A 16397-nucleotide genomic window follows, 5' to 3' on the forward strand; every position below is an offset into this window, starting at 1 on the left:
GGATGTTGTTGAACTGCAGCTCTCAGCAACCCTTGCTCACCTGCCCAGTGGTGCAGCAGTGAAGAATGCTGGGAGTTGCAGGTCAACAACATCTGGGAAGTCACAGTTTGCCCATCCCTGCCTCAGTGGGTTAGATTTCTGAACAGACATGTAAGTGCTTGATTAAGCTGTTACTTTTTTAAAAACTCGCCGTTGCCAATTTATAAATGCACTCAGGAAGCCATTAACTTTAGATCTAACTGAGATTCAATTTTGAATGCTTAAAATCAAAACATATGACTTTCTTAATAGGGGGCAAAGATAAATATGAAACAGAATACATAGTTTTTTTGTTTTTTGTTTTTAGAGCTTCCTCCTTCACCAGATCACATCAAGATCATAAACATCACAGACTCCTCTGCTCTCATATCCTGGTCAACTGCTGAAGGACATTCCATCTCCTCCATCATCCTCAGCTATAAAATTTATGGGAAGACTGAATACAATCACATTGATGTCACCATCAGAAACGCCACCATTACTCATTACCACCTCAAGGGTCTTGAGCCAAACACTGAATATCTGGTTCAGATCAAGGCTCAGAACAATATTGGATCAAGCAACCCAAACCCTTCTTATGAACTGAAGACCCTCCCAGAAACCAAAGGTTAGTACCAGCTGAGATGTGAACTCTTGACTTTCAGAGTAATCCTGTGCTATTTAACCAAAAGTAACCTCTCTTATATTCAGTGGAGTTTCTGTCTGGTTAAGTGTTTGCATGTTGAGTAGCACTCATCTGGAATTCCAAGATCCAAAATATTCCAAAAACTAAAACTTTTTTCATGAATGGCTGAGATAGTGATAGCTTTGCTTTATGATGGTTCAGTGTACCCAAACTTTGTGTCATGCACACAATTATTTAAAATATTATATAAAGTTACTGTTATACGATGTGTATAAGGTGTATATGAAGCATTAATGAATTTTGTGTTTAGACTTGGGTCTAATCACCAAGATATCTCATTATGTACGTATATGCAAATACAGGTATTCAATAATAATAATAATAATAATAATAATAATAATAATAATAATAAATCCAAACCACCTCTGGCCTCAACCATTTTGGATGAGGGAGACCCAAAAGTGTATTTTACTTATATACGCAGGTAATTCTGGGTGGACTTTATAATACAGTCGGCCCATTCGCAGAAACCATGAAGAAGAAACCAAAATCTGTGAATGCTCAAGTTCATGCACATGGCCGCACCGTCATTATGGTCAACCGGCCTTGCATTGCCTCACTTTGCCTGCAGAGGCTGGAAGATGCTGTTCCCAGTGGCCAAGCAGCTGCTCCAAGGCTGCCCCATGAAATGGTGGGCACTGAAGCCACCTTTTCCTTGTTGTTGTTGTTGTTATTATCATCATTTGCCTCTGCTCTTGAGCCTTCTGGGACCCGGAGGAGGGAGGAAGAGGGGAGTCTGTTTTCTCATCAGTACCCAGTGGCAAGTGAGTGCCAGGGCTATTTGAGTGGCCAGAAGGAGCATCTTCCCACTCTCAGGGGCTCTTGGGGGGTGTCATTGCCTTCCCCTGAGGCTGAGAGTGTGTGACTTGCCTTGCTTGTTGTTGGATGTTTTCAAGTCATTTCCGAAGGCAACGTGTCCCTAATGGTGGTGCTGCCATGTGGAGGCGCTGCCACTGAGCACAATGCAGGCCCTCAGTCCACAGACAGTTGAATCGACGAGTGGCAAGTCTGTGGATACTAAGGGTGGACTGTAATAATGAATCTTGTGTGTTTCTGACAAAAGTCCCATTGAGTTCAGATGGACTTATTCCCAAGAATGTGTATATATGTTTTCAGCCTTGGTCTCCCCACTTCACCAACTTCCTTTAAAGTCAGTACCGAAGCTACCAAAACTTTTGCACTATAAGCAATTTTCCAATGGACTTCCATGATTTCATTCTATATTTGATTTTGTGCAGACCTCAGCAGATTCTCTCAGAATATTTCCTCAAAAGACTGAAGTGTTAAGGGATGGGGAAGAGAAAAGTATGACAGACAAAAATGATGTATGGAATAAAGGAGCAGAGCCAGGAGTAAGAATCATTAGAAATAGTGTGCTTTCAAGTCACTTGTTGACTTAACGGTGACCTGATGAATTTCATCGATTTTTATTAGGCAAGGAGGTGGTTTTTGCCATTTCCTCCTTCTGAAACATAGTCTACACCACCTGGTATTCATTGGTGGTCTCTCATCCAGGTACTAACCAGAGCTGACCCTGCTGATCTTTGAAGATCAAACAAAATCTGGTGTCTTTAGGGTATTTCTAGATGAACTAAGAATTCACTCACCATGATTAACTTTACCGTGGATGCATTTACACCAGTGGTCCCCAAACTGTGCCCTTTAAGAGATTTTGGACTTCATCTCCCAGAAGCCTCAGCCACGTTTCCCAATAGTCTGGTTTTCTGGGAGCTGAAGTCCGTTAAAGAACACAGTTTGAGGACCACTGATCTACACCGTAGAAATAATGCAGTTTGATACCACATTAATTGCCATACCTCTCTCCTACAAAATCCTGGGTTTTGTAGTTTTGTGACTCTAAGAGAAGGCCTTGCAAAACTATAAATCCCAGGATCCCATAGGATGGAGTTACTGCACTTAAAGTGGTGCCAAACTGCATTATTTTTACAGTGTAGGGGTATCCCATGTCTAGTTTGCCAAATTGGTCATGCTGGCTGGAAGATTCAGGGAGCTGCAGGTTTTCTAACTCTGAAATTTGTTTATGAGCTGTTGAAGAATTTTGTGAGACGTTAATGTAAAATAGTTGAATTGGGGCTTTTTTTAATAATGAAAAATAAGAACACATTGTCTATTACTTTGTCTACTTCCCTCAGTTCCATACGAGTCAAAGGGAGGAAGGATGTTGCTGATTGCCATCCTGGGTTCAGCAGGGATGACTTGCTTGACCATACTGCTGGCCTTTTTCATTATGCTACAGCTGAAGCGGGCAAATTTTCAGAGAAGAATGGCCCAGGCTTTCCAAAATGTGGTGGTAAGTCCATTGGTTTTCCTTAAAGCAACCCAGCCCAACTTGGAGCACTCCAGATGTTTGGAAGAGCTGCTTTCATTATTCCCATTTGGCATGTCTGCTGGCTTTCTGGGAATGAAGAGGGCTGCAGTTCAACACACTGGGAGGGAACCAGATTGTGGAAGGCTATCTTAGAGGTGTGTGTGTGTGTGTGTGTGTGTGTGTGTGTATGTATCCTTTAAAAAGCCATACAACTCAGCTAATTTCTGCTACAATTTTGCTAGGAGCAATCATGGATTAAGTGACTTTCATTTGCAGTGGCATCACTCAGGTTGGCGTCACCCAGTGCAGAACTCATGGTTTCACCCCTGCCACATTGACCGCCTCCCATACCACACCATACAGAATCCTTAGTAATGCTTTTTGTACTACCGTTACCCATAAATCATAGTTCCCATATATCGCTGAATGTAATGGCAATAGTATTGACACAAACAACTAGCAAAATTAAAATTATATCTTTAAATTGCAGTATCATATGCACAGACTAAATCTGTTTACATGAACAAGCACCCCTGGAAATGGCACCTCATGGCCGGCTCCAGTGGCAGAGGGTGGGAGGAAGAGGTGCGTCCTCTCTTGGCTACCTGGCCACCTCAGAGGAAGGGGGGCCAGAGTTCCTAGCCCCTAAATTCCCATTGTTCCTAATGTACACACCACTAATGGGAACAATGGGAGCTTTCCATCCATGGATACTCAAATCTGTGGATGGCAAGTCTGCGGATACCGTGAGCCAACTGTAATGCTTGGCCGTGCAAAGTGGTCCTTTGTTCTTAAATATGCTTTTCTTTTTAAAGTATTCTAGGAACACTAAAATTGTTGGTCCTGTTTTGGATCCTTTGTTTCATTTAAATCCCAGAACTGAATATAGCAAGTGGTTTAAATGGTTTAAAACTGCTAAAATGGAGACTGAACAGATAGCCAAAATAAAGCTGCTTCGAGTCACTTTGGACGTATGCTGTTTAAATGTTGCATGTGTCTTAAGAGGCTGGAAGCTGTGCCAAAGCCACACTCCAGTCCTAAAATGTGTGTGTCATTTAAACAGCATACATCCAAACTGACCCGAAGCAGCTTTATTTTGGTCTGTCTGTTCGGGCCCATTGTTTAAAACCTTTTGAGTGACAACAGTCTAATTTTAGTCTAGGGGGACTAATACATCCCATCCTGGTGCATGTGGGTTAAGACTACAGTTAGGGAAAGAAAGGCAGCTAATTCAAAATACAATTTTTTATCCCAGACTTAGAAACTTACAAAAAAAAAAAAAAAAAAAACAGGCACAAATCATTCACACATTTCTGAAGAACACTTACATAGATATGATTTTACTGTAACCCATTTCCTGTTGTAGTTTCTGTACAATTTACTTTATATCACTTACATAATTTTTTTTTCATCCAGAGAGATGAGCCAGCTGTACAGTTCAATTCAGGAACTCTTACCCTAAGCCGGAAAGCCAAAAATAGCCCAGATCCTACTATTTACCCAGTCTTGGAGTGGAATGACATCAAATTTCAGGATGTGATTGGAGAGGGCAACTTTGGCCAGGTTCTTAAAGCACGAATCAAGAAGGATGGGTTGCGAATGGATGCAGCTATCAAAAGGATGAAGGGTCAGTTCACCCCTAGAAGGGAAAAGACTGTCTAGAAAGCTAGCAGTGGTCCACTCCACTGTTGGTACATATCCAAATTTAAGCCTCTGCAATTTTCTCGTTCTCACACACAAACACCCCACCCATGCCAATTTCATTTTTAAAAAGCCTCTGGTTCAGGATTGCCGGTTCTCAGGGCCTGGCACCTTTTCTCTGGTCCTCAGAGTGAAGGGGTGGAATCTCAGAGTGAGGGTGCTGTCATAAAAGCGTATGTCCAAGAATTTTCATCAGTTGTTAGACTTGGTGGGTTTTATTTGAATGGCTTACTTTGCAACTGTGGTTGACACTTAATGTATCATGTCTAATGGGGGCCATCAGGTGTTGTGATGTCTAGCCATCACAAGGTGGTCATCCCTCAGTCTCAGGTTTTGGCCCTAAAACCTCAGGGCCTGGGATAGTCTTGAGCGAACAACCCTGCTCCTTTTCCAGTAATGGAGGCTTTTTAAAAGCCTTTCACAAAAGGGAAGAGGCGTTTTTCAAGGGAGAGGTTGCAACCTTGGGGAGGAGAGCAGTCCAGTCCTCCCCAGCTGTAACTCTTTAAGATGCAATCCCTCCTCTTCCACTTGGCTTTAATAGAGGGAAAGGTGTGTTTTCCATGCTGTAAAAGACTCTGCTTCCAATTGTTCTCCCTATGTCATTCTTCTTGTACATTAAAAAAAGTAACCAAACACAAATTAATTATTTAATTTGTGGCCAGGAGTAGAGGACACAGGGCAGAGTAAGTAGCTAAGAAAGTGTGGAAGCAAGCAATGCCTAACACAAAATACATACCATTATTTGCAGAATATGCCTCGAAGGACGATCACAGAGATTTTGCTGGAGAACTGGAAGTCCTGTGTAAACTTGGACATCATCCGAATATCATAAACCTTTTGGGAGCATGTGAACATCGAGGTATGATGCATCTCTGTGGATTTTGTTTTTAAAGGTATTGCAAAGTTCAATGAAATAATCTTTTTGCACATGTTTTCTGAAATCTCCTCTCTCTTTTTCCAGGGTATCTCTATCTTGCAATTGAATATGCCCCACATGGGAATTTGCTAGACTTTCTGCGGAAGAGCCGAGTTCTGGAGACTGACCCAGCATTTGCCATCGCCAACAGTACTGCCTCCACACTCTCCTCTCAGCAGCTATTGCACTTTGCAGCCGACGTAGCCAGAGGAATGGACTACCTGAGCCAAAAACAGGTCAGTGGTTGTTGTTGTTTTGCAAATATGATTTATTAATTAAATTTGTGGACTACTCATAAATACCTACCAAAAACCAATAAGATAGCTCTGGCATGAGTTGTGCTAGGCCTTACTAATGCTCAATCCAAGTGTTTGTTTTGATGTTTTTGATGATCAGTCCTATAAAGTACAAACTGGTGAAACTTGAAGCTTGAAGTTATTTTTAAAATATTTTTATTAGTCATTTTTAAAACACATATAAAATTAATCACATCATCTGTTTCCAGACATTATGAGACACAATTTTCAAATCAAATCAAACATTCAAAATAACATTCATTTTCCAGTTAAGTACTGCTTCTATAGAATCTACCATACATGTTTATCATCGTTATAGTTCCAAAGCCCAATCAAGTAGCCAGTGACCATTACCGTCATAGTTTTTAATGACAATTCCTGATTTCTCAAAATTAACTAAGATAGCTTTAAATACTTAAAAAGCAGGGACAGCATCTGAATACTAAAATAGCATTGCCAGATTAGATCTGGGCTGGAGGTCCTGTAACTTTAATGCTTACCAGATCTTTGAGCATGACCAGGTGCCATAAAGCCCTGTCGGGGTGATGAAGGTACCTGTTCTCCTTCACTTTCCAAACCCTGATTTTCAGCTGCAGCTGTCCCCTCCCAACACTGGTATTACTGGAAGAGGGGACATGGAGGAGCTGGCAACAAAAACACAGCTAAGTGACAAGAACAAAAGTTGTGGCTGCTCCCCTCCCCTCCTGTCTCCACTAGCCAGCACTAGGATTGGTGGCACCCCAGTGTGGTTCATGGTGTCTGTTTTACCAAAGGCAAGGATATTCTTTTCTGTGATTCTGAAGCAGTACAAAATACCCATTGTGTTTGCATGATACACCCAGAAATGGTTCCTATACAAAGGAATATGCATAAATCATACCAAACAAACAGTTCAGCTGCTGGGAGCCCCCAAATAGCACCAGAGTAGACCTCTTCTGTAGCCATCCAAGCATGACACCTCAGACCTGAAGGTCTGTGCTGAAGCTCCAACCTTAGGAGCTTTATAGATTTCTCCAAGATCATGTCACTCCTATATCATACATCTCCCAGGCCATCGATCAGAAGGTTGTTTTCATGGGTGTTAGCCATGGGCCTGACACCACTTTAAAGCCTGCTATCTTTAGATTCCTCCTTACACTGTTCTAGTTGATGTTATGTCTCTGTCTGGGTACGCTGGGTAAGCTTCTAGCTGTTTGGGCTTCTCTCTGTGCACAGTTCACTACCTCTTCTCAGTGCTCTGACTGCTCTTTATGCTTTCCCAAAAACGTGTTACCTTTTACAGCAAATATACAAGACACATGATTTAGCACAATCCAAGCAACATTTTGGTCAAGAAAGTGAAAAGGGGGTCTATTTTGGTAGTATGGAGGAGAACAGTGACAGGCTGTTACAGCTCCTCAAGATGCTGTATGTCGTCCGAGGTTTCCCATACAGTGTCATCCTCATGGTTACACTCCTCACCAGCCAGAAGGTGGGGGCAGCCATCATGGCAATTGGGGAACTCCCTGGCCACCACTGCTTGGTCTCTCCATGGGGTGGGACCTTGGGAGACCTCTGCGGGAGACTAAGGCCTGCAAAAAGAAACATGGAGGGACATATGTGAACCAAGCATTGCCTACGCTTTTGTGAATAAAAGTGAAATAGTGACAGGTTTTCCATGTGATGAGGCTCATACCGCTTTTGATGTGTGTGTTTTAGCTTTGTTCTATTCACAAAAGTGGGCATAGCCATGTGAATAGGGAAGGGGCAACTTGTCGTCTACTGAACACGTTCCTTCCTGATGAGCTTGCAGGGGTGGAGTAAGAAAATGACTGCGCTCTTGATTTTGCAAGGTTTCTAAAAGGTGGAAAGAAGTGTGTCTGACACACATATATGCACAAAAAAACCAATTTAATTCAGTTTATGTAATACCTTTATCTTTACCTTTAATATCCTGAAAGAACTCAAAATGGGCACATTTGTTGAAGGCCCTGCTTGTTAAGCATGTGATTAATTTAAGATGTAAGATTCAAAGAGAGAACATTTGTCTTCTTTAGTTTATCCACCGAGATCTTGCGGCAAGAAACATCTTGGTTGGAGAAAACTATGTGGCAAAAATAGCTGACTTTGGATTGTCTCGAGGACAAGAGGTTTATGTTAAAAAGACCATGGTAAGAAAGCACCAAGAGGTATTTTCAACTCCATTTGTTGTGCAGAGATATCTACTTATCCCATTACAGTATTATCTGTAGTGTTTCTTTTTAAAACAAAACCTTTAGACACATCAGAACTTAAATCTGACCTTCAGTGTAACTTTCAAGAGGACAAAGCCTGCGGCATCACTGAAATTAATGGGAGTTATTTCCTTGCTGTTTTTATGAGCACAAATTGTATAAAGAACAAAGTAGAAAAAGATGGGAAAGAAATGGCCCTAATACAAAGATGGAATAGAAATGAAAATATATACTGTACATATATGTCAAGAACTGATATCTAGATAGATATCCATATGAACTTGGGATTTGTGCGTCATAAATTGAAATGTTGAAAGAGTTGAGGATTCCTAAATCCACTGAATAATAGTAGGTGGCCTTTATCTTTCCAGTGTCACAGTGCACTGTGTCTTTTAGCCACTGGAAGGGCTGAGAGAATCCACTTCCACTGACTGTTAGTTTATTTTCACAAACAGCGATAAAAAGCTGTAAGTTTCAAAAAATGTTCCAATATTGAATTAATATGGCAATAATCTCCTCCCCCAAATGAAGCTACAACTGGAAATGTCCTAATTATACTTATAAGAGACATGGGCAAATTCCAGTACCAACATTTGTCCTTTATTGAAAATGGTTTGTAGTGTGTAGACAAAATAGAAGTGCTTAGCTGGATAATTCACAGTATGAGATGCATAGATACAACTGGTATAAAAGCCACAGTACCATTCCATTTATCAAGCAAAACTGGGCAGTCTAATTATTCATTCCCGTCATTCCTAAGATTGTATAAACCTGAACCTGCCTTAGTTTTCAAGAGAATAAAGCCTACAGCTCCATTGAAACTAAGATAACTTACTTCAAATTCCACTTATGCAGGTGTTTTGGACTGGTTTGTTAGACATTATACTTGCTACATTGATTTACAGTATAGGTTACCTGTTGAGTTCAGATATCCACTAGTTTCCTGTAACAATTCAGGTGACAGGTTTCGTATTTCCACAAAGCTCAGAGGAATTGGCTCAGCTGTTTAGGGGCAAGGTCAAAATACAAGTTTCATAATGGGGTAACTTTGTGCCAATGTGAAAACATTGCTCAGAATGTAAGGCAAGATGAGGAAAGCCTTCAGTTATTTAAGTGGAAGGACTCAGTCCATCTACACAAAGGTGTGCGCATACAAGGAGGCGCTCTCAGAATGGAAAAGAATGGGGAAACCATTTGGGGTAAGAAGGACGGAGGGAGGGAGAAACACAGGCTATGGCTTCTGAAATCTTGTACCCAGAACACACTGCTGTAACAAAGTTTAACATCTTTCTAATCTCATTCTTTTAGGGAAGGCTTCCTGTGCGATGGATGGCAATTGAATCTCTAAACTACAGTGTATATACCACAAACAGTGATGTGTAAGTTACTGTCTTTATATCCTTTTCTAATTCTTTTGCTCATTTTTAGTAACGCTGAGGCCTCACAGGTGTTACAGGCAGAAGGGGTCAGCATGGATGGTGGAGCTGAATTTCACCATCCACAGTGAGCACGAAAATACTTAACACCTGTGTATTATGTTGCCAATGAAAGCCAAGCCTATGCTTTTTTAAAAAATGAGTTTCCTTCCATTGAAATCAGTGGGACGGAATTTACCTATGCCATCTCCAGGGTGGGGGATATCAGAGGCTGGACTGAGATTGGATTTGAGGGTCAGAAAATAATTCTCTTGCAACACGCCCGTTGCTATATTCCACCATCTCTGATGTTACATCCCCGCAATGGCTGGAAAGGGGCTTAAGATATATCCCTTGGCTTGTTCCTCTGCAGCCTTGGAAAGGAAGATTAGATATAACCAATAGCTCTTGGTACATTGTCCAATTAATCATGCATAGGACTGTACTGTAAAACCTCCATTGAATTCAGCAGATCTTTACTCCCTCCCACGGATATCAGTGCAATTTGGTTGGACAGTGTACAAAGTTTTGTCAGCCCTCATGCTGTCAAGATTTGTCACCCAAGAGGTTTGCAAGTTCCAGGGGAATTGCAAATTTCATAGCTGTAGACAAGATTTACATATCTCAAGGTTTCCTCTCAGTATTAACATTTGGAAAAGATCAAACTAACTGCTCCCATACATCTTAAAGGAGGAGTTAGTTATCATGACATTGTTATTGCACAGACGGTGTCCTTTGATTTCTATTTACCATAAATTTGTAAATGGAAAAGAATGTTCCTGTTTTTAATTTATATAATGAATTATTTTTTAAAAAAAGGATTAATTCTCTTGCCGTGCATGTACTTTTTTGCTCTAATATAAACAGGGAAGAGACACAATTAATCATTTTTGTTAGAGCAGGTTTGGAACGCATTTCAGATGGAGTTTTAGTGTCTATCTTCTTCTACAGGAGTAAGTTTTACACACACACACACACACACACACACACACACACAGAGGCGGGCTGGTGGGCTGCTGGCAGCCTGTTTCCCTCCCTTGCGGTCTCTTCCAACTCTGTGATTCTATGAGAACGCCGCCATGCCATGCTAGGGTTAGGGACCATGCGGTTGGTGCGCAGTCCCTAACCCTAGTATCACTGCCACCACGCCCCTTTCGGCCCGCCTGTCTCGAGCCTTTGTCACATGCATTCTGTAAAATTACCCAGCATAGCTACACTAGATTCACTGGCTCACACCAATCGCAACCCGTTGCTCAACGAGAGGTACAGATAAACATTTCCTTATTGTGTAGTCATTGATTCAATTCCTTATCCACTTCTAAGGACTTCATTTACTGAACCTCTTAAATAGTGGATTCATTTGTGCAGTGATTTACTTCAACATAACAGGGCTTTGACTGTCCTGAGCACAATAGAATTTTTCTAATAATCATGCTTTTAATTTTATCAATGGCTTAATTATATTTTAAACTTTTGTACAATTTAAATTCTTTTTAGCTGTATCTGTTTTAAATTTTGTTATTGGCATGGAGCCCTAGATTGGGAAAAAGGCAGAATATAAATACAGTTGGTCCTCCATATCCACGTATTCTTTAAGTTAAGCATCCACAGCTTGAAAATGGGGGGGGGGGGGGGATTCCAAATAGCAAACCCTTGATTTTGCCATTTTATATAAGGAACTCCATTTTACTATGCCATTGTGTTTAACGGGACTTGACCATCCACAGATTTTTGTATCCAAGGGGGACCTGGAACCAAACCCCAGCGGATACCAAGGGCCCACTGTATAATGATAGTTGGCATCGAGCATTGCAATTTGTAGCCCAAGGTGCAATACAAGGTACAAGGTACAAAGATCAATAACTGTTCCCTATCCACTAACACTATGTAGTCACACATGTGGAACTGTTGTCACAATTGTAAATGCCCTGTCAATTCATTTCCAGGAAGCAACCACACCTAGGGAAGGAGATCTGTTTGGCTGGCAGTCAAACCTCAGTGGATAAAGTTTCCACCCCTTTCCCATCAGCAAGAAAGGCTGTGACATTCAGAAGAGGGACCATGTTGTAATTTCTTCTTGCAGATTCACTCGCTGTTGGGAGGGGGGTGGAAATGTCATCCACATTTCCCAAATGCCAACAGTACAGACCTCCTCCTCTACCATGACTGCTGCCTTATCACATTACAAAAGAAAGATGAGCGGCAACGAGATAGAAGCAGCATTATCCTTACCTTCCTGCATGACTGTAGTACTTCTCCCTCCAGAGGGAGCTGGTCATAAACATGTGGCTTTTGCTAAATGGATTTTTCCAGCAGAACAAAAGGCACACATTTATGATAGTCTCCCTTGGAAACATAAAGCTGCTTTCATCTCACTGCCTTTCATCTTTCTTTTGTAATGGAATACACTGGGTCTACTGTATCTGTCGAGGCTTGGTTCCAGGACCCTGCATGGATACAGAAGTCCTTTATAAGGTGTAGATGTTATAACTTGTTTTATTTTATGTGCAGGTGGTCGTATGGTGTGCTGTTATGGGAAATAGTTAGCTTGGGTAAGTATCAATATTTAGAATGTTTATTTCTATTAAGAATGTAAGAAGACTGGATCAGATCAAGGGTCCATTGAATCCATAATATTTCTAGAAGATCCTGAGCGGAAAACTGAAGGCAGGTGTCTTTCCTCTTGTTTGTTCCCAGGCAGCTGGGACTTCTGCAACAATCTTGTCTATTGAATACAGTGGCTCCATTTAGTTAGTTGTGATGAAAGATGAGACACTAGACAGACATAGTGACGACTGGAAAGAACTAATATGTTTTTGGTGACAAAGATGGGGCCAATTGTCAATATTATGCTTCTGAACAATAGCAATTAGTTTTTGATTCTCCCAGCACATTACGGTTTATTTTCTGTAGGCTTATTTATTTATTTTGAGAACGTTTTGATTGAAGTATTCGTTCAGATTTATTTGACATTTGTTTTCACTCCCTTCCCACATAAAATAAGGTTTAACATCAGAATACATACATGTAGACAGTTAATTACAACTATTTCACAAGTCTGATTTGAAATTGAAACATGTATCTACAATATAAATGTATTATCAGCCTTGGTTGTCTTCTAGTTACAAAATTTTTAAGTACCTTGAAAAATAATGTGTGTGTGTGTATTCTGCTTTTTATCAATAAAATGATTTACAAAAATATATTTTAAAAATGGAGGTACAATAATGGTATGTATTCTTCAAATTCTGCTTTTATGTCAAAGTTGTCATTTTCCAGACCTTATTTGTTATTTAAATTTTCATTTCTTTTTCGGCAAAATTAGATCCCTCTTTCACCACATAAGGCTACCAATAAATAACACTTTAGTCAAACGCTTATTTTAATCTAAGTCGGCCTGTACAATTTGTGGCCCACAAAGCCAAAAATCATCTAAATATTGTGGCCAGCCAAGGACTTGAAGACCAAATAATTGTAGCAAAAGGCAAGCAGCAGAAATGGGAAGCTGATCAAGTCCTGACAAGCCATCTTTTGTGATTGCTTGTCCTGATCTGGCCAAGATTCATTATCTGCTCTTTTTTTTTCCTGCTCTGCTCATACAGTACTGGTAATTTATTATATCGCTTCTATAAGGCAAGTCAACAAGCCAGTCATTTAAAAATGTGTAAGAAAAGAATAAAAATTGGCACCTTTCAAATGTTCTGTTATAGGTGGGACACCATACTGTGGGATGACTTGTGCAGAACTGTATGAGAAATTACCCCAAGGGTACAGACTGGAGAAACCTCTCAACTGTGATGATGAGATGTAAGTAACCAGATGCTTGATAGGCTAAATACTGTACTTCTTCCCTATACTCTTTATAGAAGCATATCTGTAGCAAGGTTTTTTTTACTTCACCTAAGATTATGTTTAGTGGAATAAACATCATCTTAATTTGGAAGAAGGGCATTTCTAATAGTAAAAACATTCTACAGTGATTTCCCTAAAGCAGTTACGCGTATAAAAACCACAAATCATGCTGTTGCCCTTAAGGTATCTAATGCTATGAGAAACATTACTTTGATCTTTTGATAACGTCTTGTTTAGATCAAGAAAAATTCCCAGTACAAGCATGCAAAGTGAATGGGATCTATTCTTATATAATTTCAGTCTGATTAGCCTTGGAGAATTTCCCAGTCTTTTAGCATTTGTGTTTCCCATTCAGATGCTCACATAAACTTTCTAAAAGGTTCCAAAGATACACAATACAGTGCAAATCACAAAGATGACAAAGAAGAATGTATGGTTGGGGGGTGGGATCATAGGATGACTTTTGGCTGGTCTTGTCAAAATACTTTACTTTCACGTTATCTCACCAATAATACAGTGAGAATCCCATTTTAAGACTAGAATCTTCTTGGTAATAAATCCTTTCTATGTATCCAATCCCTCCTTGTGCAACAGTTTCTTCGCTGCTATCAGACAGCAGTTGGATAGGTGCTAGTCACAACTCCACATCCAACCCAAAGAGCCACTGATTGGACACAGGGCATGCGAAGAAAGCTTCTTTTACAGCCACTGCCTTCCTGACGTTGGTTTGTATTCTGCCTTTATCCCAATATGGGAACCAAGGCAGCTTACAGCATCTACAAGCATCTAAGAGGACCTTGGCCTAAAGCTGCTTATTGAACATGTGTAAATCTTGGTCAGGATCCTGCATCATCATCATCATCACTACAAGCTGTTGTATGAGTTATGTCTGATGGCCAACTCCTCTTTCCAAAAGCAATTACCTTCGAAGCCTGGCAGCATCCCAACCAAATTAGTTTTGTGGTGTTGGAGACTAGGGTGCCAGAAAATTATGTCTGCAGCAGTTCCCCAGTCATGGGTACATCAAAGACAGGCAGCTGGAGAGACCCCTCAAGGTCCTCCCACAGCTGCTCATCTCAAGGCACCTGTGACCTGGAGAATACTGGAGATGTTATTTCTCAACTCCCTAGTCGCCAGCACCTCTGAAATCCTTCGATTAGGGAGCTGCCAGGTTGCAAAGATAGGTTTTTGAAGTTATGTTCACTCATTAATGACCATAAACATGACTCTCTTGCCAGTTGGTACATGATCGTAAGCCCATCTTGCAGTTTCATGATGACTGAACAGGATGCTAGCCCATAGTGTTCAAAACTGTGTTCAAAATCTACAGCGCTAGCTATATAAATAAAGTATAATAATACTAATAACAAACTGCTATTTTCTTCTCTTTTCTTAGTTATGATCTAATGAGACAGTGCTGGAGAGAAAAGCCCTATGAGAGGCCTTCATTTGCTCAGATACTTGTATCCTTGAACAGAATGTTGGAAGAAAGAAAGGTAAAGATCATTTTGGTAGTTAGACTGGAGTTATAGAAGAATGTTACTTAATCCCAGTTAAATTACCTCAATTGCAACTGCAACCCACTGTGCCACGTAGGTAGCAAAATGGATGTTTCACATCATATAAGTAGGTTGGATCACAGAGATATTGGTGCCACCAGGAGCCCTGGTGGAGCAGTGATTAAATGCCTATACTTCACCCACTCACTCACAAACCATAAGTTTGTGAGTTTAGTACCAGTGAAAGAGGTCAAGCTTGACTCAGGCTTGCATCCATCTTAGGTTGCTAAAATGAGTACCCAGATTGTTGGGGGCAATTAGCTTACACTTCGTAAACTGCTTAAGTGCACTGATAAGCGGTATAGAAATGTACTTGCTATTGCTATTGCCACATGTAAAAATCTCCAAAGTGTCAATTTTGGCATAGTTCAAGGCTACTTCATAGGCATGCTGATGCATGTGGTTCTTTGGATGTAGATAGGAGATGCTCTATGTCATTATATTCTTCTCAGGTGGTCAAAAGGTAATCTTAGCCTAGAGAGTAATAGCATTTTTGAAGTGGGTTTAAGAGAAGCAACATATACACAGCTTCCCACTATATTGAAGATTAAAGAACAAATGTCTACATCTTAGAGAAACAATGAAAATTTATATCAGCATAACATACACTAAACTTATTCTTGATTGTATTTCCAGACTTATGTGAATACAACCCTGTATGAAAAGTTCACCTATGCAGGCATTGACTGTTCTGCTGAAGAAGCTGCTTAAGATGGAAGAGCTTCAGTTATTTTATGAATTTAAATAACTGAAGACTTTGATTTTCTGAAGCAAAGAAATGTACTCTGATGTATAAAGTGTGTATAGCACCTTCTGTACAATTGTTTAGCTATACACATCATACCTTTTAAGTGTATGTTACAGTGAGTTCTTTCTATGTTATAGGAATGTTTGTGTACATATACATGTATGTAAGTGTACCCACAATGTATAGCTGTGTAGAAAGACTGATCTTTATATATGCACACTCACACCCCCATATACAATATCCGAACCAAGAAAAGGATGGAAACAAATAAATTCTACATTTCATAGATGATTATGCATTTTTTTTCTTGTAAATGATAACAAGCACACCTGTGTTGCCATGAACATCTTTAGAATGTGGACAGGAATGGTTAGTGATTTACAATGGTGTTAGGCTTCCACCATTGTGGGCTGCTATGGTGGTTGGAGGTCTCCACCAACCTTGTGCAATGACTGAAATCCCCTCCCTGAACTCACTTTTTAGCTGCCACAGCCCCTACACCATGATCATTGAGTGGTGTTCGAACACAGGGGACACTGTAGATGTATCTGCCCCTATAGCCTAATGCAGAACACTGACATTTGCCATGGCTCTGGGTCATTGGTAAGGAAGTGTAAGAGCTGAATAGCATGTTTGTTGTCTTG

General features: G+C 40.4%; 1 protein-coding gene across 2 annotated transcripts in view; it reads left to right on the top strand.

The window, feature by feature from the left end:
• The window catches only part of TEK (TEK receptor tyrosine kinase), a 45670-nt gene extending 29658 nt beyond the window's left edge, over positions 1–16012 (top strand). For both annotated transcript variants that reach the window (XM_089488084.1, XM_089488088.1), the window contains 11 exons: positions 347–646; positions 2878–3035; positions 4470–4680; positions 5503–5613; positions 5716–5906; positions 8003–8116; positions 9488–9558; positions 12106–12146; positions 13305–13401; positions 14843–14942; positions 15642–16012. In XM_089488084.1, coding sequence (XP_089344210.1) covers positions 347–646; positions 2878–3035; positions 4470–4680; positions 5503–5613; positions 5716–5906; positions 8003–8116; positions 9488–9558; positions 12106–12146; positions 13305–13401; positions 14843–14942; positions 15642–15716 — 1469 coding nt within the window. In that variant the 3' untranslated portion in view covers positions 15717–16012. The remainder of the gene's footprint in view (positions 1–346; positions 647–2877; positions 3036–4469; positions 4681–5502; positions 5614–5715; positions 5907–8002; positions 8117–9487; positions 9559–12105; positions 12147–13304; positions 13402–14842; positions 14943–15641) is intronic.
• The last annotated feature ends 385 nt before the right edge of the window (positions 16013–16397 follow it).

Source organism: Sceloporus occidentalis, unplaced genomic scaffold (genome assembly GCF_023333645.1).
Source record: "Sceloporus occidentalis isolate IW3139 unplaced genomic scaffold, rSceOcc1.0.p SCAF_1, whole genome shotgun sequence".
Lineage (NCBI taxonomy): Eukaryota > Metazoa > Chordata > Lepidosauria > Squamata > Phrynosomatidae > Sceloporus > Sceloporus occidentalis.